Here is a 25,312-nt window from a genome sequence, read left to right on the forward strand (position 1 = left end):
ATATATATATATATATATATATATATATATATATATATATATATATATATATATAGTGGAGATGGTAATTAATAAAAACTGGAGATAGTGCTCAATACTGTTGTAGAGCAAGTATATGCGTTTTATTTTTTATTACCGTATCTTTCTGTTAAGTTACATTATTGTTTCTGCTACGCGGCCGTTTTTTTGGCCGTCTATATATATATATATATATATATGTATATATATATATACATTACAAAGGAGTCACCACTTAACCACTTATCAAAACTCGAAGGCCTCTCAAGGATAAGGTTTAATGAGTGTACAATGGTCAATGGAAAAATATCGTAGTAATCGTTAGTAGTGGAAATTTGGTAAATGGAATTACTTGGGGGGACGGCTCATCAAGAACTTGTTCACGTTGGATTTGAAGACAACCATATTGTAGTCAGTTGGAAAGCAGGAAAACGAAAGAGAGTTCCACAGGTGTGCAGTTCTAAGAAAGGAACTTTGTTCATGGAATCTATGTTTAGGTTTAGGCACAGATAAAGATTGGGGGAAATTATTGATAGTGTTTTCAGCTAGACGAGTGTTTTACATGAAAGTCAGGTCAGGGAGGACCATAGATTGGAGCTCAGACGAGCACTTGCCATGAAAATAATGGTAAAGCATAGAAAGGCTCGCAACGTCTCTTCTGTGATAAAGAAGTTGCAGGGAAGAGAAAAGAGCATCCTTCACTAGGCCACAACGTCTATTTTGAACTCTGTCAAGGCAGAAGAAGCTGCTTCTGGCAGTTCCTGCCCAGATGTGGCAACAGTACTCCATCCTTGGACGTACTTGGCTCTTATACAAGCAGGGAATTGCATCAGCAGGTAGATATCTATTGGAGCGGTAGAACGATTCTTACTGTTTTTCCAGCAGACTTGGCAATGGATTTGATGTGTGTGTTCCATCTCAAATCAGGAGTAAAGGTCAGACCTAGAAGCTTGTTATAATATGGAGTCTCCCCAAGATGAGAGCGATTCATTTCATATATATAAAACAACATACAGTGAGAGAAAGTTAAGTTATAAATAGAAATTATAAAATAGCAAATAATATCATACAATCTGTTTCATCTGTGTGTATATAAATTTCTTTTATTCAATATTATGAATGTAAAATAAGGATGATATTTTTACATATAAGTAATTTTGGTACAAATGATCACAGTTTGATGTGTTTTCTGATATTTTGAATATTTTTGAAATGTTTGGAATATTTAAAAAAATATTTTGTGAATATTTTTTTAAATATTTTTTGAAATATTTTGTAAATATTTTTTTAATATTAAAAAAAAGTTGGGGCGGGGGAGAATATTTTTTTAATATTAAAAAAAAGTTGGGAGGGGGGTATTTTTTATAATTTTTTTTTAATATATTTTGAATATTTCCAAAATATTTTTTGAATATGTTTTTAATATTTCAGGTGAAAAAAGTTTTGAGATTACTCAGGAAGTCCTACCTGTGTCCGGATCTTTATGGGAATCATTGGCTGTTGATTATCCAAAGGTAAAACCAGAATACTAAATTACTCATTTTGAAAAGTTGAGGAATGATTTAGGAATGATAGAATTGGACATTTACTTCATGACTTCAATACTTGTAATTTGTAGATGTAGTAGTAGTAGTAGTGGTAGTGGTAGTAGTAGTGGTAGTGGTGGTAGTAGTAGTAGTAGTAGTAGTAGTAGTAGTAGTAGTAAATAGAAACGTCACATGAAAAAAAAACCTTTTAACAACAAAAGGATTTATTTAAATGGAAGAAAGTTGGACAGTGTCTAAGTGAAAAAAAGGAAAATTCTTTGAGTTGGTAAAAGCTATCTTTGGGTGAAAATTATCAATGTTTGAGTGTCCAGTGGACAGGGACAGGAGAGAGAAGGGACATCTTTCCTTGTTGCTTCTATGATTCTCAAAGGGGCTAAAGTGGCTCTTTAGGGAACAGATGGAGTCATGTCACCCTGCAAAATGATTAGTTAGTATGTGGCCAAATCCCCTAGCAGGGACATTTTTCCACAAGAGAAAATAAGTCTTCAATTATTTTTTTTTTCTTACAAAGGAGTCAGTACATTATGACTACAACAGATGCAATATTGCATTTTTAGAAAAGGCTTTTTTTCTCAGTCAACAGAACTTTCTTCTTTCTGAAGTATTGTTCAACACTGCAACACATCATTATCATTAATTTTGATAACATTCAGGCATTTGCTGAAAAATTACATTAATATTAGTACAGCCGGGATGAGATCAGGTCTACATGCTTTTGAAGTGTCTAGATTTTTTATGATATCCTGTACTTGAGAATTTTCAGATCATCTAGTGTGTTTTCTGTCTACAAAGGAAAAACTCGAAGTGAGTGGTTTGCTGGGTCCAAAATAGAGTTGGTGGAAAATCGACGGGCAAGCAGGTTAGCCTTCTCGGTTGCCGTGCAAGGTTGCATTTTTAGAAGAGGTTTTGTTTCTCAGTCAACAAAATTTTCTCCTTTCTGAAGCCTTTTTCAGTACTGCAACCATTGATCATTGATTTTAGTCTTGGTAACTGTAACACAAAAAAAAGAAAGAAAATAAAAAAAAAATAAAAAAGGCAACACATTCTCATATTTTTACTTTTCATCATCCGGGTCATAATATTGTATGCATCTACCTTTAACGTCTAAGCAGACTGCATCCATGTTTTATTTTGCTAATAAAGAATGTATCTTGTTATTTAAACAATCAAGGGAGATCATCCGTGTCATAATATTGTATGTATTTACCTTTATTGATCACTAATTTTGGTAACATTCATTCTCATATTTTTACTTTGCATAGCATTTCTCCAAGTCTCCAACTTAAAAAGTAGATTTTCCATTTTTTCACAAACAAACACTAAATCATCAGCATCTCTTTCAAACGATCCATATGAAACGCACTGGATAACACTTCAACAACACTGGATAACACTTCAACAACACTGGATAACACTTCAACAACACTGGATAACACTTCAACAACACTGGATAACACGCACTGGATAACACTTCAACAACACTGGATAACACTTCAACAACACTGGATAACACGCACTGGATAACACTTCAACAACACTGGATAACACTTCAACAACACTGGATAACACTTCTTAGCTGAAAAGCAACAAACCCAGCATCTCAAATCTCTAATACGTAATCACACTTTAACATTAAAGCTATCACTAAATGTGCTGGTCATATTAACACAATTTTGAGTATTTCTGTGATTGGATGTTGATTAACAGGTTCAACTGAAGTTAAAGACGATATTATGGAATGTAAAACATTAATCGATTACGTTTGCAATTATAAAATTAATCCCATGAAGAAGAACTCCCGGTGTAAAATGACCATGGTTGTAGTAGATTTTGCCTGCGCTTAAAAGTCACACTGAAATCTTGTATTTACGATTTGTTTGAAAGGGTCAGTTTTACAGGGAAATTTCACCATCCTTTCATATACAACCCCTGATATTTCAAAATGGTCACCCATCTTATATTGCTCATGCTCACTGTTGCTTAACTTTGGTGAGTAATGCGGGTACCAAATTGAAAACTGAAACCTACACAATAGAAAAATGGTTTCAAAAATGACTTTAAAATTCAGACCCAAATAGCATTTAAGCTCACAAATCAAACTTCAAACAATTATTTGTTATTGTTGTACCATGTTCTTAGCAATATAATAATGTACTTTACAATTTACTTTTAAAATTACTCATTCTAACCTACACAACTGGTAATATGAAATATGTTTAAATTATTAAAAAACAGTAAGGGAATAACTCATATTTTACTTGAAGAATATAATCACAACTAAAATTTTATTTCTTTTTCTGTGTGTGTTTTTTTATTATTAAATTTTTTGTTGTAAGATCACAAGAAATATTAGTTTTGAGATAGCTGCAAATAAATAAACACTAAGAATGACTTCAAGCATCCGGGCAACGTCGAGTATGCGCATCTTGTAATATAATAATTGTATATTATGATAAAACTAAGATATTCAGGAACATTTTGAAAAAGGTTCCTGGTTTTCAAATGTAAACCTGGCCTAACTAGATACAACACTTTTCATCGTCTTATTGTTTCCGGCCATGACATTAATTTTTTTAACTCCTCATTTGAAAACAATGCTCCTGTTGATCATGTATCATTTCAAATTTCATTGTTCTGATTTTTATGTGATTGAAAATATAAATAAAAGAAAATCGTATTTTAAATCTTTATAAAAATTTAAAAAATTGTTATCTTTACACTTGAAAATAATTGTTACTTTTGTTTTCTATGATTCCAAAAAATTGTAACAGCTTGAGTTTAATTGATTTTTTTTAAACATTTTTATTTCAATTTGTACATTTTTATGAGTTTTTTTTTTTTGTATTATTGTAAAAAATTATACCCTTTTCTAAATCTCCCCTCCTCCATCCCCTAAAAAACAGAAAATCTACTTTTTAGGTAATTGTACATGAACACCTATCCCCTTCCCAAATGTAAATGTCTCTTCAGGACCCGACTCATACTTAAAGAAGGTAGAGCCAAATGTATTTAAAATTTCAAATTTTCAGCTTATAACAAAGCCCTCATCAGGAATATTTAAAAAAACAATACATTTTTTCTTTTTCTTTTCTTTTTTTTTTACTTGCCATGGTGTCGTTTGGCACAGTTTATTTGTCAAAGATGGTGATTGTGTATTGTCCAGTCCAGTGGGTTGGCGCCTGTTCATGTGCAAATGCATAGCAAATAGAAGTAATTCACTTTTTAGAAGTATAGAGAAAATGAAATTCAAAACATGAGGTTATAAGAACGACCACGTGCAGATTTTTTTTTTAAATAAACAAATATTTATTTATTTAAAATTTTCTGCTTATAGAAAAAAAGATGTATTGTTTTTAAAAATATTCCTGATGAAGGCTTTGTTATAAGCCGAAAATTGGAAATTCCCACCAAACCATATTCGTTAGAATCCAAAATATGTGATGGGTTTATATGGTGCAAACGTCCTGTGTTACCTACGAATGAACTGATCTATGCACAATAAATACCAGAAAACAAAGCCATAAGGCAGGAGTTGATATCCAAGGTTGTTCATCAGCTGAACGAGCAACCTCACTTTTGTATGTTTTTCTCAATACATTTTGTCACTCTATTGCAGCTAAAAATTGCTAAGCATTGGTGATCTAACGAGTGTGTCGAAATGAACGTTCTATAAAAAGTTTCTTTTATCAAAACATAAAATAATGTTCATTTGCATATGTGTAATGTACTGCGCATATTTACATATGGGACCAACACGTATGCAAGTTACGTTGCAAGGAACATGGGGCAAGTAATAACTCGACTCCTTTTTTTTAACAACATTTATTTCCTCCTTCTTCCGCCACTTGTGACTTCTCATTACAGCTGTGACGTCACACATATCTCTAACGTGATCATCTTCTCTAACGTCCTCTCCCTTTTATAGTCTGTTTTCTTACAGTGACGTCATTTCGCATTTCCTATGCATTTGCATACACGCATCCGCACTCTGTTACATAAAGACTTATTTCCTGCAATGAAAATAATCTTTCTTTTATTATTTTCCTTTAATCTTCTTTCGTTTTTTTTTTTTCTCCTTCATCAGCCTGAAATTGACATTGCTGTCAGCATCAGTCAGTCTTTAAAAGACAAATCTGGTTTGGCAGATTTTAACATTCTCAGGATGACCGTAGAATCTGTCATCTCTCCACCAGACTGCCTTATCTTACAGAACCACATCTATGTTGCCGCACTTGGTATACCACTAACGAAAGAGGTAAGTAATACTAGTAAAAGTTAAGATTAATTTACTTACTATTAATTAATTAACTGTTTTTTTTCAAAAAGACGGAATAAAATTGTGTATAACGACTGATTGACTATCCACTTGTAGATGGACTTCCATGGATCGCATACGTCTGCCTTTTGTCGGCTGCTCGGGTATATGTTTGCCACTTAGAACAGCTATAGTTTGTTTGAAGCAAAAAGTTTTACCACAGGATGCTCTTCCTAACACCTTTCTAAGGGACAAGTATTTTGTTGAGACACCATCTATGCTAACTGGGGCATTGTGCTTGTTTGTTGTCAAGAATATGACTATCTGCACAACCATGCTGTTCTCTGACTCGTTACCGCACTTTTGTTGGACAACACAAAAATTACTGTTACTCATAGGAATAACTGAATTGTTTATCTAGATCAGCCGGGTTCTGTCTATATGTCCATGCATATTAACAATGCTATCTCTTCAAAGGTGTGACAATTCGCCATGCACAGACAATCATTCGCTACAAACTGCTCCTAACAAATGAACCATACAATATAAGCAAAAAACTTGTTTTGTTTAAAATTATGACATACTCAACATTTTAAAGGTAAAATCAATTTAGTATTACACATGTAATCTGAAGAAAAAACATATTTTATAACTTAGTAGATATTCTACTTATAAAATGGTAATCTCCGGACATGCATGTTTCGAGGTCCTATCTCTCATCAGCATAGCTTGACTATTTCTATGAATTGAACCCCAGACCATATGTATTATAGTCTAGTGTGTTAACCATTACGCCATGAAGTCCTAGATCATTTTACTGTTATTTTTATCGCTTATAAACTTATTTAGATTTCTTGATTTTTTAAACGATAAAATGGTTAAATAGTATTTTCACCCTGAAAATCTTTTTTTTTTTTTTTAAATCGCCCATATTTTTTTACATAAATAAATATTATTTATTTATTTATTATTGCTGCTAAGCGGATTTGTTGTGTATGCATACGTCGAGGGGGCACAAGGGCAACGAGTTCATCAGAACACATTCCATTAAAATACTTGTAAAACAGGCACAGGTATGCAACATTGCGGTGATGGGACAGGGATTGGAGCTTAGTTGACAAAATGGGACCTATTAGATTGAAGACTCTTTTTTAGACCCTATCCAAAAGGGAGAGACTAGTGGTAGATGCACCAGCCCAGATGTGGTAACAATACTCCATGCATGGGTGAATGGTGGCTTTGTAGAGGAACAGGATACTCTCAGGTGTGAGTAGTCTTTTAGCACTATTTACCACCTTCTTTGCAGCAACCTTCACAATGTCCTCAATGTAATTGTTCCAGTTCATATTGCCTGATAAACAGTAATCTACAGACATGCATGTTTCGACGTTCTACCTTTCATCAGTGTAGCTTGATGATTTCTAGAAATTGAACCCCAGATCATATGTATTGCAGTCTAGTGTGTTAACCATCACGCTACAAACTCCTAGATCATTTGACTGTTATTTTTATCATTTATAAACTTATGTAGATCTTTTTGGTCTCCCCACCCCCTGACAAAAGGAGGGTGGACCTGTAAATTCACACTCATCCGTAACTTTAGTGTCCGCACTTTTCTCAATAACTATGCCTTGGAATTTTTTAAAATTTTGCACAAACATTAAACATGATATGAGTAAAAAAGTAACAGAATGTATTTTCCAGGAAAACTTTGGTTGTCCCCTACGAGTGCCTTTCGGGTTAAAATGGCTAAAATTAACACTTTTGTGCTTATTAAAACAAATTGATGCCTTGGATTTTTATAAAACTTTCTGAAAAATTGTAACTAACTGATTTCTATATAATTTTGTTTGTCTATACTTCGCGATAACTCTTGGGTGTGCCCCAGAGGCTCTTTTAGGGCTAATAAAAATACTCCATTTTTGGGACTATTTTACCATATTTGTCCAAATTTTTCTGTGTATGTCTATTTAGCAGTTTTGCATAGTGCTGAACTCAAATTTAAATATGTTAAGGCCTTGGGGACTTTTGGGGCTAAATGGGGGTGGGGCAAATGATGGACTTCGCCATTTGTTTTATTTTTTTTTTGCATAGTGAATAACTCAAATTTACACGTTATGGCCTAAAATTGCACCGTTTGTTCATTTTCACCAGGATTTGATGTCCCCTGGAGACTTTGGGGGCTAAATGAAGGGGGAGGGCAAATGCTGAACTTGGTTATTTTTTTATGCCCCTCGTTTACTGTGCACTCACAGGGGACCATGCATGCTTCATTTGTTTCTTTATCAAATTCATACCAATTTCTGACAATCCTTGTTTCTTCTTTTTTGAAGAAAGAAAACTTGGCCGTGTTTACTGGTGCCTTCTTAAGATCTCCCAGTGAAAAAGATCCTGTATACAAACAGAAGAAATGGGTGAATCCTGGAAATGCACAAGAAGGTTCTATTTATATTCCAAACAGGTAAGGAATATAAAATGCCAATATTTTATCGTTATCCTTAAAAACAGGCGGCTCCACCAGTCGGTATTTATCGCTTAATCAGCCAATTATATTTTTGTAAGAAGGAAGAACGTCGATGTACTCATAATCATTACTAGGGCTATGACAACAGCATATTCTTTTCATTAATCAACCGAGAATCACATCACTTTATATAAAATCATATAAGATATCAACAGATACACACTCGAGAGTCCAAACAATGAAAAGAATATGCTGTTGTCATAGCCCTATTCATTACATCAATAGTATGGAACTATTCTGATCACAATAAGCTACACATAAACGTTTGTGTTTTATTCCAAAAAGGGAATCTTCAAACTAAATGCATAGATCCACATTCTAATATTGCTATTATATTTTAAATAAAATCATAACAAAGAAAAAGTAGTTATAAATTTCGCCATTTGTACAGTTTAATCAAGACATTAAAAAATGAAAACATCGAAAAAAGGTTATATTTGTACGTGTCCGTTTTGAACTGAAGATCTCTGAAAAAAAATTTCACTTAATTTGATCGAGTAGTTTTTTTTTTCAGCAGAAAAACACGTTTTTATGACAGCACGTTGAAGGTAGACATCTTTGAATTTTTTTTTATTTATTTTTTTTTGGATTTTTAGAACACGCCACGGGGAGATAACTCAGTTTAAAACGCCGACACTCCCTCCCCATCTTTAATACTAGCTTTTCTTCCTAGAAAATCGAACATTTGTTGCGGACCAGGATATAAAATACCCTAATTCGCTACAAGAAAAATAATGAAACGAATTGAATGAAAAAAACAAAGAACTCAAATGCGGGAATAAAATAAACATGTCGTTTATTTTCTGTTGAAAAAAGAAAGTCTTCGGTGTACACGTGTTCATTCAGCCGTTGACGACTACGCACGTGGAAGGAAAGGTGGAATGCAATAGAGAAACGCGAAGTGGCAGAAGTTCTGTAGAAAGAGAGGGTTAAGCTCAGTAGAGCGTCGCGCACATGTCTGTTTTGATGGACGAAAGCGAAGGGGAGATAGAGTGACGTTAGAGCCTGCGGTCGGTTCGTCGACTCAACAGGTCGAACGCTGATCCGGACGAAAAAAAGGGAAGTTAACAGGTTTTGTTGACTTTTATACTGGAGTTAGTGTTCTGGGTGCGCATGTCTGGTTTTCACTTAAAAGGAAGTGACGTCACAGCTCGGGTGTGTGTATGCACATGAATGTGAGTGTGTGTATGAGGCTGTGTATATGCGTGTGTGTGTGTGTGTGCGTACGTACGTGTGGTTGTGTATATGTGAAGAAAAGCATGTTCGAACACCTTTTTCTCGGTATCATAACAAATTGTTTTTCGCTGTAAAAAGAACAAAAAACTACTTGATGAAATTAAGTGAAATTTTTTTTCGGAAAACTTTATTCCATAACGGATATGTACAATATAAATTTTTTTTTTTCGATATTTTCATTTTTGAATGTCTTGATTAAACTGTACAAGTACCTAAATTGTAATATAAACTGTCGTAATTTTAATTTCTTTATTATTTCCTAAATAGATTCCTTTTTTCTCTTCCTTAAAAACCAGCAAAAAAATATACGGTCATAATAAAAATAGCTATTATATTTTGCCTAACACTGCAGGTGTTTTGCTTTTTGACACATGACATATGAAGAAGAAAAAGATCTTGGGATCATCATAACCGACAACGTTACGTGCAACAAATTTCTCTGCATCGCTTGTAAACTCTACGGATGCTCAGATATGAAATAATAAATTTTTATTTTATACACCAAAACTTATTTGTTTTATTTTAAGGGAACGACCAATATTTAGTAGTTGTAATTTATTAATTTGTTTACTTAATAAATGAATAAATTCGCACATCAAATACATACTAACCTATATTCATATAAACAATAAAGAAATCAATTTTGTTTACGAGCCCCCAGTTTCTTCACATAATAATAATGTTGTAGTGGACTGGTGGATATATTATATATATCCCCCAGTCGTATAAAATAGGAGAAATGATTTAAATTGGGAAAGGAAAAATGAATTGCTTTGAAGAAGGAACGAACAACGCGTTTATTTGAAGTAAACGAACTAGAATTTATTTCGTGAAGAAACACATGAATGAAAAGGGTACTACACATGTTTAGTTTGGCGTGCGTCTCTCACTGTTTACTAGTGAGAAGGAAAGTCTATTGTCGTAGAAAGAGAAAGAGAGAAAGTCAATCCAGTTTGGTGTGCGCCTCTCGCTGTTAGCTGGTGAGAAGGAAAGTCTACTGTAGTATATATATAGAGAGAGAAAATGAGAAAAAGTCAATCCAGGCCATGGAGATAGAAAACGTGTAAGGTGTACATACTGTCTGTTAACTCTTGCCCCCACACATACAGTAGCAGGGAACGTGACGTGCGCAGGCGCGCCCGCCCCGGAAGGGGCGAATGGTTCGTAGAACCTCTCAGCTCTGAAGCCAAATTGAAAAGGCTGGAAACAGCTTGTCTTTTGCTTTTATAGTTGTTTCCGGTGGTTTTTTGCGCATGTGTTGATTTCCTTCAAAGGGGAAGTGACCTTGCCCATGTGTGCGTACGTGTGTGTACATGTGTGCGTACATGTGTGTACGTTAGCATGTGTGTGTGTGTGTATGCACATGAATGTAAGTGTATGTACGTGAATGTGAATATATCTACGTGTGTGTACGTGTGCACATATGTTTGTGTGCGCGTATGTATATGACAAGAAAAGTGTCTTGAAATGTGAACGCATGTTTTTGTGTGAGACTAGGAAAGGCTCCCACAATGTATTCATAAATTGCCTATTTCACAGATATATTTACGGAATGCTATCAGTGACATTCATTACAATATTTTCGCTTACAATTGGTTTGACAAACAGCAAACAGATGCCAGGAGCTGCAAAGAAGGCAAATAAAATATAACCTATTAAAAAGAAATCAGTAACAAAAGGCAAGAAAACTCTATTCATCTGAGATATGATGTGCGAGTATGAAGTTTATACGTCCACACTGGTTTGTTACTTTGACGTAGACTTGTTATTTTGGGGGTTTGAAATAATCGCCATTGATTGAAAATACTTTGAGCTAACATGTTCCTGTGAAAACTTACTTGTTTTTGGAATTGATAAAGAAAGTGAGTTCCAATGAAACGGAGGAAAAAAAGAAATAGCAATTAGAGCAATTTGCTTTTTAGTGTTCATCCGACTCGTTTCACTATTCAGCCGCCACAAGCTCTTCATTGCAAAATGATATTGTCAAGTTAGAAAAGGTGATGAAGGAAAGATGGTACCTGAATTAAGGAACCTATGATATGAGCAGAAACTAGCAAAGATCAATTTAGTTAACTTGGAAAAAAAGATTAAGTGCAACCTCATTGAAACATTCAGGTTTCTGTATAGTCATATTTAAAAATAGATTCAAAGACATTTTTTTTACTCACCGTTAATCCAATTAGGGGACATAGGTTAAAGTTGTTTATTATGTACTGGTTATTTATATTATATAAAAGTGTGTGTGTGTATGTGTGTGTGTGTAAGGACACTTCTCAATCTATATACACAACGGATTTTTAATTTACAGACTTAAAATTTAGTATATAGGTTATTCAGACACGTGGAAAACTTTTTAATCGGTTTTGATTCGGAAAAAAGGACTGCTAAGGGACAAAATTGAAAATTGGTACATGGTGGTGGTGGTGGTGGTGGTGGGTGATCAGATTTTTATTTGTTTTCAACTGTTTCACGACCGTGCAAGCTCAGTCGTGAAACATGACAGCTTCCTTATGTTAAGTATAAGTTTGTTTGAAAACACTTTCTAAAGATTTATCAAGCTGGTCTAATGGTTATCGACCTTAATTCACTGTCTTTAGGTTTTGGTTTCGATCTCAGCTCAAGTATTTTCTTTACTTACAAGAAGTGAACTGTTTAGAAAAAACATAAAACTCGCATACACATATCTCGGTTTCTTTCCGGTGTTTTTACTACATATTTTTAAAAAGAAATTTAACGTTATGTTTAATATCTATGGTATTTCTGTTTATAATAAATAAGAATTCTGCTTTAATTAAAATACAAGGTGGGTCAGAGCAACCTGATTTTTTTGTGTTTTAATTGATACACAAATAAGCAAGTTGCTCTGCCCTACCCTGTATAAAATGTATGCATATTTTACGATCGTACAATGCCAGGCGACGTATTAGTGTATGTATATATATATATATATATATATATATATATATATACTAGCTGTACCCGGCCACGCGTTGCTGTGGCTCAGTTTGTTAAAATGGAACACATGTGAAAGTAGAGAAAAGTTTGATTCTTTTTTTCAAGAGAATGTACAAATTATTTTTTTTTTTTAACAGATGTTAAGAAAATAAACAGAAAAATACTTCCATCATTAATTATGCAAAAAAATAAATAAAATGTTGATTTAGTGTTTCAATATGCTTATAAATTACGATAAAACTTGCTGAGTATGCACTGTTTTACGGTTGTTGTAAAAATGGAACGGAAACTTAAATTTCGCTTCATTTTAATCTTTCTTAATTTTTTAATTGTGCCCCCCCAAACGAATATGATCAAAACAGTAACATTCAACAATTGTACTTTATGTATATAAAACACAAAATATTTATTAAAAAAAAAAAATTAAAAAAAAAAAGTTAATAACGAAATGGAAATAATTCCATTTTTAAACGAAAAAGTCAGTTTACCTAACTTACTGTATTAATGCTATTTTTTTAAGCAAGAAAAAAAAAGGTAAATATCCAGATACGCTACTACAGAACACCGACCACTCTAATTTGTTTTTGTATAGGTAATTGAGGTCACTGACAACGAATCTGATAGTCAAACTTGGGGCAAATTTACCGTTGCATGGTATTTACCCCTGAACCCACGAACTTCTTTCCACCATTTTGCAGCTTCCGTTTATGCTACGCGCATGCACGCTGTAGCATAAACGATGGCTTCACCAAGCAAACTACGTTGGGGGGGAGGGGATTTTTTTTTTCCAGGACATAGAATTTTCTAATTTCCAAAAATACATTATAGCGCTTTTTGGGTGGAAAATTTAAAATTAGCTGAAAAAGAAATAAAATAAGAAAAGGAAAGCACATCAAGTTGGAGTAGGGGGGGGGGTAATTTATCTGGGTTTTTTTTTTACCTGGAACATCGAATTTTCAAATTTTCTGTAAGTAATGCACCGACATTTACCAATTAGAACACCATTTAACATTTTCCGAAGATTTTACTTTGTACATTGGGGGTGGGGTGGATGTGATGTTGGGGCGCGCGCGCGCCCCAACATCACATCCCACCCCCCAAACAAATTAGAGTGGTCGGTGGGGTTTGTATTACTGTACACATAGATTCGAAAACGTTGTCAAAAAACAAATATATAACAAATAAATGTTATCAAAGGCAAGATAAGTTACTTTTCTACCAAACTGGATATATTTTTCGTGTTTTTATTCAATGTAACATGTTTATTCAGTTCGAAAAACATACAGTGTTTACCGATGTATAGGAAAATTCAAGATGGCGTCTGATTCTCTCTTTAACACGGTAAGTTTGGGAAAAGATGTTATAAATAAAAAACCGGATAAAATACTGTTAAAAACTCGCTCAATACATGTTACTGTGACATAGGTTGACATATATTCGGCGGGTTTTTAATAGTATTTTGTATAGTTTTTTATTTATAACACCTTTTTCCAAACTTACGGTGTTAAAGAGGGTGTGAGACGCCATCTTGAATTTTCAAATGCATCGGTAAACACTGTATGTTTTTCGAGCTGAATAAATATGTTACATTGAATAAAAACATGAAAACATATCCAGTTTGGCAGAAAAGTAACTTATCTTGCCTTTGATAACATTTATTTGTTATATATTTGTCCCCCCCCCCCCAAACAAATTAGAGTGGTCGGTGTTCTGTAGTAGCCTATGTGGATATTTACAAAAAAAAAAAATATTTAGGTTTGGCTATAAATTCCTAAACTCATTTCATCCTAAATAATTTAGGTGACTGAAATAGGAATCTAATTGAATCTTTAATTTCCTGAATAGTATCCGATAATTCATTTTTATTCGAGTTATATCGAATACATTAATACGGACTTTAGGGGCTTTTTTCGTAATGTTACTGTAAAAATTATTTTTTATTGTTACAAATTACGATGCTTTAAAAAAAGCAAAAATAAATTCTTGCGTTTTTTATTTACTACTGAAAACATAACTTTAGTAAAGGTATTTTTTGTTTAAACAAAATAAAACATTTTCACTAAGAGTTAAGTAAAAATAATTAGTTCATTATATTCTGCGATCATTATTTGAAAAATACTGCAATTTTCATTAAAATTCGTTAATTTCCTGATTTTTGGTGAATTTTTAAGTAAAGGGAGGAGTCAAAATGTGTATACATTTTGAGCGTCGGCATTCATTTTGCGACCACGTGTGGTGAATTTAAATATCCAGTTTGGCAGAAAAGTAACTTATCTTGCCTTTGATAACATTTATTTGTTATATATTTGTTTTTTGACAACTTTTTCGAATCTATGTGTACAATAATACAAACCCAAACTTCGGAGGTTGGAATCCCCCCCCCCAACCTAAAATGTACTTGGAAAAATCGATTTTAGAGTGAGATTTAAGAATGGTTAGTCGAAAAAAAGGTGAAAAACAAAACAAATAATCAATAAATAATTGTTACCAAAGGCAATAAATACTACTTTTTTTTACTTACATTGAATATTTTCAAGCGCTTTTCTTTATTTTTTAATAATCTAATGCGGGTGTGTGGGTGCCAAATACCTCCAGATTTTCTAGAATTTCCCGCTAGATTGTAACCGAAATCTCCAGATATAGCAGGAAAACCGCTAAATTGTAACACTGGTCATGTGACAGGAAGCGGTAATAAATAATTGTCCCTAAATAAAAAAATGGCCTCTCGGTACAAAGAAATCCACCTATTTATCATAGAAAAATTAAGTATAATGTTATAATTAAAAAGAAATATATAAAAACACACATGGATATAATAAACATATTATACCAAAACGTGGAAGCCATCCGTCCAGTGGTTTTTTAGACAATTAATTCCGAACGAACCAACATTTACATATATATATATATATATATATATATATATATATATATATATATATATATATATAAACATTTGTGAAACAAAAAGGCATTTTCAACAGAATAACAGATTTTAAAAAATCAATCAGTTAACATGAAATGTTAATCCATTTTCAATAGAATAACAGACAAAAAAAATCGATCAACTAAGCTAGTCAATCAATTAATTCCTGAAATATTAATCCGTGAAAGCAAAGGAAGAATCTCGAATCCAAATGTAAATGGATTATAGTAAAGTGCAAAAAACTTTGTTAAAATTTTTTTTAAAGTTAAAAAACTAATAAGGTTGCACTCATTAAGGTGCTCAATGAAGAAAATAATCCTAGGTTTGAACGGATTATCGCAAATCCAAAAAAAATCAATGAATTCAATGAAATTTATATCTAGTTTATTGAGCTTTTTTTTATCCTTATAGGCTCTAATTTTAAGATAATATTTTATCTTTATCTTTGTAATGTTAAAGGTGACTTCGTGGCTGAGTTCGAATCTCCAGATCAGCAGGAATTGCCACCCTACACTGATGATTGCTTAAGCATGAAACGCTGGTGTTTGTAGGTATAAAAGAATAATTATTATTTAATCATATATATATAATTAAATAATAATGATATATATACCAATCAGACAGTGGATGAGAAAAGTTTTCTTGACAAAAGCAAATGTACACTTCAATCTAATATGAATATTTACATAATAATCCCAACCAAATTAAAAAGCTCAATACGACGACAATAGGAAGTAGAACTTGATACAAGAATCATAAATGTGTAAATTAAAATTTATATGTAAAATTTTTCGACAGAATATCTCAAACAAAGATTATTATCTTTGTCTGTCGAAAATAAATTTTACATATAAATTTTAATTTGAAGTTTTCATTTATGATTCTTGCATGTGTGTGTGTGTATATATATATATAATAAAATGGCTGCAAAAATTCCCCTCTGGGCCAAAGTATTGTAGGTTTGCAACAACAGATGCCACATACAAATTCCATACATCTACGCTTCTACACTAATAGCCACCATTTTAGACACATTCAGTCGTGATAATAAAATACTACATTACATGTTTAGTTAATAATGAAGACAACGAAAGGAAGTCTCATTTTAACTTTCAATAAACAACTTTATTTGTTATCTTCGTTAGTGTCGTTAGTAGATGAGAGAAACAGGTTTGTAGGTTGAAGTGTTTTTGTGTAAAGATAGAATTAATATATTGCCGGCTTGTTGAGGAGAGAACAGCTCAGTCCACATGTGTTTATAGCTAGTAGTCGCTGGGACAAAGGAAGCCGATTACAAGAGAAAGAAAGGGCAAAGACTTAGGTGTGTTCACGTGTTGTTGTTGTTGTTGTTGTGTGTGTGTGTGTGTTTGTGTGTGTGTGTGTGTGTGTGTGTGTGTGTGTGTGTGTGTGTGTGTGTGTGTGTGTGTGTGTGTGTGTTGGTGTATGTTCTTTAGCATGACAAAGAATGTTCGTTTGGATACCGCACGTGGAAACAAATGAGAGTTTGAAAGGTCGCCATGTTAGCTTGTAGTACTCACGTTCAGCCTGAGGCCAAAGCCCCAGGCAATGTGTGCTGCCCGGCAGGGTCAGAATGAAAGAAGGTTGAAAGTTTCAGATTTCGTCTTTTATATACTCTGTTAATGTTAAGCTCTGCCTTTTTGGTGGGCTTACCTAAGGATGTCAGTAGACTATTGCAAGCGTCATCATGTATTGACAGATTAACAACAGATGAGTTATTGCCCCGAACAGGAAACATCCTTAAAGAACCAGAACCAATTACAGCAGCAGCTGACACTAGTCATGCAGCATCTAAACCCTATGAAGACAATGTGGATTCTCTTCCAGCTAATGCTAAGCATGAGAGCCCTATCTGCTATAAATGTGGGGGTCCTAACCATTTTGCTAAGGAGTGCCAAAGTCGAAGTGGTATGATGAATGTTATCGCTGCAATATGTTAGGTCACATATCTTGCGATTGTTTGGGAAACTAAATCGGGTACAAGGTGCTGTCACCACCTCCACACTGACTCATCATGTGTTTACCACTGGTTGACTGACACCTTAACTGGAAATGCACGAGTTAAGACTAAAGCCGCAAGTGAAATGTTGACGAATACAGTTTGCAGGTTGACATAAAGGCTATTTATGTGACAATGATATCAGGAGGGGGTGTAATAGAAATTATCATTCTCGCAAACGACCTCATGTTTGCTTAGCATTTAAAATGACAGCAGAAAATGTGGAAAAGAAAAAACAAGCATAATTTTGTAGGTCGCTCATTGGTGAACGTGTGTCATTATTTTGCATATGTACACAATTGATAACTGTTAAATGGGATGAATTCTAAAGCAGAGAATTGAGTGGAGTCTTTTGTTGGACAGCTTAGAATGAGAACGAATGGTGGAAGATAATATCGAATACATGAGTATTTGTTGCAAGTTAAGGAAAGAAAGGAAAAAAAGACTTTCGTGCAAGAGGGCGGTTTGACTTTTTGTTTTATTTATTTATTTTTTCCCTTTTCATTTTATATCAATCTAAAGAGTTAATAGACAGTGAAAATCATTAACTTCAAAAAATCTCTTTTTACTTTATATTATTTTTATTATAATAGACCGTTTTTCATAGTTTTTTTTACGCTATACTGATTTAGGCATGACAAATAAGTACATAATGCTGTTTTTCCCTTAAATGCTTTTTTTTTTAGAATCCGCCAGTATCTGCAGGTTATCGCCCCAAACCAGCACTAATCACCAGTAACCAACAGTGTTGACAATCACAGACAGTGGCTTCCACTAGATGCCACTGGAAAACAATGTGTGACAGTGGAAGCCAGATTATTTCATTTGGGCCACAGTCGCCAGTGTCTGCTATTTTCCAGGGACAGCAATGGCCATCAACAACAACCGTTTAGTTTGTTTTCAAGGAGGTGGGTGAGATGCTTCCACTGGGCAACGCCGGTTAATTGGTCCTTATATATATATATATATATATATATATTGAATATTGAGTAATTGAAGAGTTCGAATATCTATATTTTTATAAAGTAATAGGGTTCGTGTGTTTCTGTCTGTGTGTACAGCTCTCCATCATCAACGAAATATAAAGGAGGTAAGAGGGTAGATCTCTCCTGGTAGAGAAACATTAGAACCCATTTTAGGATGTTTCTGTTATAGGAGACATAAGAATCTATGCCTAATTTCTTTATATACTAGTCTACAAACCACCCCCATATCGAATGACTTATGCTCATTTGCATATCACATTATATTAAATCTCTTTAACTAATTACCTCGACCTTATTACATATTGGAAATATTCTAATCATTTCAACTGTACTATTTACAAAATCTATTTAACATTTAATTATTTAATATATTTTCATTTAATTTTATATTCGATTTATTTCACTTTACGTATATTATCAAAACAATTCATTGGCGAGCAAAGCTTTATGTTTTGGGATTGTATTGAAAATGTAATGGAAATTTCAATTTCGTTCCGTTTTAATCTTTTATATTTTACTTAAACAAAAACAAATATTTTAAAATAAAACTTTATTAAAAAATAAATAATTTTATTTTTAAATGAAAAAAATCAATTTAGTAAAATAATTGTATTAAACACCCCCAGCCTTGTCAGCAAACCTGTAAACCTATAAAAGTTAACATTTCGAATGTAAACAGTGATTTTTCGATTTTGTTAGCGCTTGCCGCAATTAAACACAATTAAAACGGAACTAACTTTATTTCCATTCTATTTTTTAAACAACCCCCAAAACATAACGCTCTCTTCCAGTTATAGCCAATTTTTTTTTAATTAAATAAAACAGGTCAAAATAAACAGATAAGCGCATTTTCTTTTACATTTTTCTTACAACCATTGTCATTTAACCAACTGCAGGATATCGTTACTTTTGTGGGGTTGTTTTGAAAATGGCACGGAGATTATAATTTCGTTCCAATTTAATCTTTCTGGTCGAGCCTATTTCGAAAGCCTGTTTATCATAGATTTGAACTACAAATAATTTATTACATTTTGATTATTACTATCTTAAGACTTAAAGCTTATATTTATTTCATTTTTCTATTTATATATTGAATTAGTTATTTCCAGTCTTATTTAAACTTAGTGCTTTCTTTAAACCGGATGAACCTTTTATAAAAATATGAGTTTAACGTAAAGAACACGAACAAGGTTTTATTCAACTGAATTTCTTCCAGTTTACTAACAAAATATATAAATTTAAAAGAGATATAAATAATAAAATAAAAAGGTTATGTAATTTAAAAGAAATACACGTACTCACAAAAGCAGAACTTTTTTTACACATTTTTTTCTTTACAACCATAACAATGAGACTAACAATTACCTAGATCTTAGTAATTATTTGTTTTAATAGAACTGTTTTAATTGTACTGTTTACTTAGTTAACCTAAGTTGGTATTACATTTATTTTACATTTACTTTTTTTTTTAATTATTACTTTTAGACTGTGACGTTTACACCCGGAAGTAATGAGTCACACGTAGGTCGCTTTTATTCATTCCTTTTGGTCAAGATCAAAGTGTAGTATCTGTTCTTCAGATGCTGCACTTCATTTTCTTGTTCTCTTTCGGTGGAGGAGAAATCCTTCACGACTGAGACAATTTTTATTTTTGTACCTTTTCTCCACGTTAAAAAACGACCCTGGTGTCTAACTCTGTCCCGTGGGGAGGCATAGTAAATAGGTACAATATAATTGTTTATAATTGTACTATTCAGAAATATTATTTATAGTTCGTCCATTTCAGTTAGTATACATTTCCTTTACGCTTAATTAATTTACAATCATTAATATCGTTAAACAATTCCGTTTAAAACCGAAATTATGCCACCCAAACGAAGTAGAAACGAAAGTGAGGAAGAAAGAATGGAAAGATTGGAAGCTAATAGACTAAGAGTTGCTGCAATTCGCTCCAATGAAAACAATTCAGATAGAGAAAGACGTCTAGAACTTAACAGGATACGTCAAAGAGAAAGGAGAGCAAGACTGTCAGATTTGGAAAGAGAAACCCAACGTGAAGCTGACAGAACTAGACATGCTGTAAGGCGGTTAAATTCATCACAAGATGAAATTCAAGAAAGGCAAAGATATGCACTGGAAAGAGAAGCAATATTACGATCGAATGAATTATATGAGGTAAGTAGACGTACACAAGGTCAGTTGAGAGTGGCTCAACGACATCAGAATGAATCGGAAACCCAACGAAGCTTTCGCCCAAGGGCAACAACGAGAGGCTGCATGGAGAGAGAGTATGACTTTGCCCCAGCAATTGACAGAAAACGAGGCAGCTAGACAACGAATGACTGCTTTGAGACACCATGAAATAGAACACTGCAATAGAAAAGGATTGCTCTACAACAAAAATGACTCTCTCACTACAGCTGATATAGGAAAAATGGACAAAGTATGTCAACATTGCTCAGCTGTAAAATTTAAAGGAGAAACCCCTGGTTGTTGTTGTTCTTCTGGCAAAGTTGTGCTTGATAGCTTTCCACCACTGCCTCAGTTGCTTCAAGATTTGCTCTCCGGCAATGGTCCCATCTCTAAAGATTTTCTGCAAAATCTACGCAGTTATAACAATTGTTTTGCAATGACATCATTTGGTCACAAAATTGCGGCAGTACATGGGTGGAATCCTTCTTTTAGAATTCGAGGCCAGGTTTGCCACCAGATTGGGAGTCTTTTACCACCTGAAGATGAAACAGCAAAGTTTATTCAAGTCTACTTCTTGGATAGTCTGGAAGAGGAACTACATAATCGGGGACGTGACAGTAGACTCAATAGAGACATTCTCCAAAGTCTGACTGAATTTTTACATGAGAACAACAGCTTTATTTGTCAGCTGAAAACAACAAAGGAGAGGATTGAAGAAGAACACTTGGTAGAACATAAAGTTGTCATAAGGGAAGACCGAAGGCCGTAAGAAGAGCATCCACGGCGATTCAATGCTCCAACAACAACGTATGAGATTGGAATATTAATGGAGAATGAACCAACAGCTAACCGGGATATTGTCTTGCGTTTTAGAAATGATACATTAAAATGGATCTCCGAACTACATCCTCTCTACGATACTTTAATGTACCCGTTAATGTACCCCTATGGTTCTCCATCTTACAACATCTACATGAAGGCATCCAATGGGCGAAAAGTTACCCAACAGCAATTTTATTCGTACCATTTAATGACTCGGCCTGGAAACTATTTTCTCTGGTACCGAAGGCTATTTCAACAATGGCTGGTGGATGTGTACTGCAAGACTGAAACAGAACGTTTACAGTTCCTGAGGCGTGAGCAACAGACCCTGAGAGCTGACAATTATAGCAACTTGAGAGATTCAATTCTTAGGGAGGATGGGAATCCAGAACAGTTTAGTCAACGAGTTGTACTTCCGGCAACTTATACAGGAGGCCCTCGATACATGTTTGAGCGTCAAAGTGATGCTATGGCATATGTTCGGCGAATGGGCCGAGCCGACCTCTTCATCATGTTCACAACAAATCCAAAGTGGACAGAAATTACAGAAAATTGTCTTCAAGGGCAAGACCCTCAGGATCGTCCAGATATTGTTGCCAGGGTTTTCAGGCAGAAGCTAAAAAAGTTACTTGAATTTATTAAAAAGGGAGGATTTGGCAGGTTGAGGGCTTTCTCTGTACAGTATTGAATATCAAAAAAGAGGACTGCCGCATGCACACATCCTCACCTGGCAGGGCCCAGAGGACAAACTTCTACCAGAAAAAATGGATCTCTGCATATCTGCAGAGATCCCTGACAAAGAGGAAGATCCTGATCTTCATGCTAAAGTGATGGCACATATGGTGCATGGACCTTGTGGACCATTTAATCCAAATTGTCCATGTATGATTGACAACAAATGTTCCAAAAAATACCCAAAAGAATTTCTTCAGTGTACCAAGCAAGGCCAAGACTCTTACCCCAAGTACAGGCGAAGAAAACCAGAAGATGGAGGCCAGACTGGTACAATAAGGATGAAGAGAAATGGTCGGTATGTTAATCAAGAAATAACAAACCAGTGGATTGTTCCGTACAACAAGGTCCTCCTTCAGCAGTTCAACGCTCACATTAACGTAGAAATTTGCAGCTCGATCCAAAGCATCAAATATGTCCTCAAATACGTGAATAAAGGATGTGATCAAGCAGTGTTTGAACTACAAAGAACTGATGGAGCAGCTAACCAACAAGGCCAAGTACAAAGTCACATTGTGGATGAGATCCAGCAGTTCCAGAATGCAAGGTATGTCGGCAGTTCAGAGGCAGCCTGGAGGATATTGGAACATCCCATCCATGAACATTTCCCCCCAATTGTACAACTTTCTGTTCATCTTGAAAATGGGCAGCGTGTCATGTTCTCAGCTGATACTGCTCTGGAACGAGCCCAAGGTCCACCGCCTGCCACAACTTTGACAGCATTTTTTCAACTCTGCCATGAGGAATACTTTGCAAGGGGTCTCAAATACGTAGAAGTCCCTGAGTTTTACACTTGGAACAAATCGACAAAGAAATGGATGAGAAGAATGCGTGGGGTACAAGTTGAAGGTACTGAAAATGATGATGTATGGAAGGCACCATGCATTGGGAGAATCTACACGATTAGTCCAAAAGCAGGGGAGTGTTATTTCTTACGCCTGTTGCTCAATGAGGTTGCTGGTCCAACTTCATTTCAAAATTTGCGAGCATACAATGGTCAGGTGTTTGAAACATACAGAGCAGCGTGCCTTGCTCGAGGCCTTCTAGAAAATGACCATCACTTGCATCAAGCAGTAGGAGAGGCAAGTGCCACTCAATCACCTTCAAATTTGCGAAGCCTATTTGTGATAATTTTAACAGCCTGTGAGCCAAGAAATCCTCTTGAGATCTGGATGGCTTTTCGTGATGTAATATCTGAAGACATTCTTCACAGATACAGGCAAGAAGTTAACAATCCAGAAGCAGATTTTAATGAGGACATCTACAATAAAACTCTTTGTCTAATTGAAGAAAAAGTTCTCCTTATGTGCGGTCAACCATTGGCAAGCTATGGATTACCTGCACCAATGCAAGGGAGAGATGAAAGACTCGCGAGAGAGTATCAACGTGAAGTTACTTATAATCTTGAAGAACTTCCCTACAAGCAGAAAATATGCAAGAAAAACTGACCGATTCTCAAAGAGAAGTTTACAATTCATTCATGGCAATGTTGGAAGCACAAGGTGAAATGAACAAAAACATGATGTTTCTTGATGCTCCAGGTGGTACGGGCAAGACTTTTGTAATCAATTTGATCCTTGCAAAGATTAGATCCATGAGAAAGATTGTGCTTGCAACAGCATTCAGTGGCATTGCTGCTACTCTACTACAAGGTGGCCGCACTCTTCACAGCACTTTTAAAGTACCCTTGGATACTCATCGAATGGATCAACCAGTTTGCAAAATTACTGGTAACTCAGCCTTGGCAAATGTAATTAGAGACACCTCTGCAATCATTGTAGACGAAGCCCCAATGACGCACAAGAGTGCTTATGAAGCAATTGACCGAACACTGCAAGACATCACAGGAAACAAGAATCCCATGGGTGGCATTCCAACCTTATTTTGCGGTGATTTCCGTCAAATCCTCCCAGTGGTTAAAAATGGCACAAGGGCTAACATTGTCAATGCAAGTTTGAAACAATCCTATCTCTGGAGGCACGTTATAGTGAAGAGACTGACTACTAATATGAGAGCCTATATCTCTGATAACACAGCTGCAGCAGACTTCTCAAAATTGCTTCTCCAAAGCGGTAATGGTCAGTTTCCTATCACTTCTTCACCTGACACAATTAAGATTCCAACTGCGCTTGGTAAATGTGTCGGTAATCAGAAGCAACTGAAAGACAAAGTGTACCCAGACCTGCAAAACAATGGAAAATCACCGGATTGGCTTGCTGAGAGGGCTATTATTTCGCCATTAAACAGCAATGTGAATCATTTGAACAATTCAATAATGGATGAATTTCCAGGAGACACAAAGCAATACAAGTCAGTTGATTCAGCTATTAATGAATATGAAGCTGTTCACTACCCTGTGGAGTTTTTAAACTCTTTGGAGATATCTGGAATGCCTCCACACATTTTAAATCTCAAAATTGGATCGCCAATCATGATTCTTCGATCCTTGGAACCGCCAAAAATAACAAACGGAACCAGATGTGTTATCACCAGATTGCACACCAATGTACTTGAGGCCACCATTTCCTGTGGTCCCTACAAAGGCGAAACCGTTCTACTGCCAAGGATCCCCTTAGTTCCATCGGACTCAGTACTTCCATTTAAATTCCGGAGACTCCAATTTCCTGTGAAGGTGTGTTTTGCAATGAGCATAAACAAAAGTCAAGGTCAGACATTTAACACCATTGGCGTAGACTTGACATCAGACTGCTTCAGTCACGGTATGTTCTACGTCTCCATCAGCCGGACAGGAAGTTCAGAAAAACTCTACATTCTGGCTCCAAATCAAAGCAGCAGAAATGTAGTTTACCCTGAGGCTCTTTAGTGAAAAGTTCGAGAAATGGATATGAGGAAAAACTGACATGATCTGATTGTGGTAAGTTTTTAGTATTGAATGTGCAAGATAAAATTTAAGCAAGAGTTGAAAATGACTTCAATGAAAAATTTACTATGTAACATCAAGTAACCTTCCTTTTTGATGAAAATGTTTTGTGAAGTTCCTGATTGAATTTCAGTCACTACAAGAGGTAGTTAAAATGTTAATCACCTTATGCAATCGTTGCTCTTACAACATCAACTTACTGGAAAGGTGCCCACAGATT

General features: G+C 34.7%; 1 protein-coding gene across 3 annotated transcripts in view; it reads left to right on the top strand.

Moving 5' to 3' along the window:
• Positions 1-25,312, top strand: part of LOC145294128 (cilia- and flagella-associated protein 70-like) — a 147,667-nt gene that overhangs the window by 25,735 nt on the left and 96,620 nt on the right. For all 3 annotated transcript variants that reach the window (XM_080141234.1, XM_080141233.1, XM_080141235.1), the window contains exons 5-7: positions 1,450-1,532; positions 5,650-5,820; positions 8,154-8,281. In XM_080141234.1, the coding sequence (XP_079997360.1) occupies positions 1,450-1,532; positions 5,650-5,820; positions 8,154-8,281 (382 nt within the window). The remainder of the gene's footprint in view (positions 1-1,449; positions 1,533-5,649; positions 5,821-8,153; positions 8,282-25,312) is intronic.

Source organism: Euprymna scolopes, chromosome 15 (genome assembly GCF_053919585.1).
Source record: "Euprymna scolopes isolate OS-2025 chromosome 15, ASM5391958v1, whole genome shotgun sequence".
Classification (NCBI taxonomy): Eukaryota; Metazoa; Mollusca; class Cephalopoda; order Sepiida; family Sepiolidae; genus Euprymna; species Euprymna scolopes.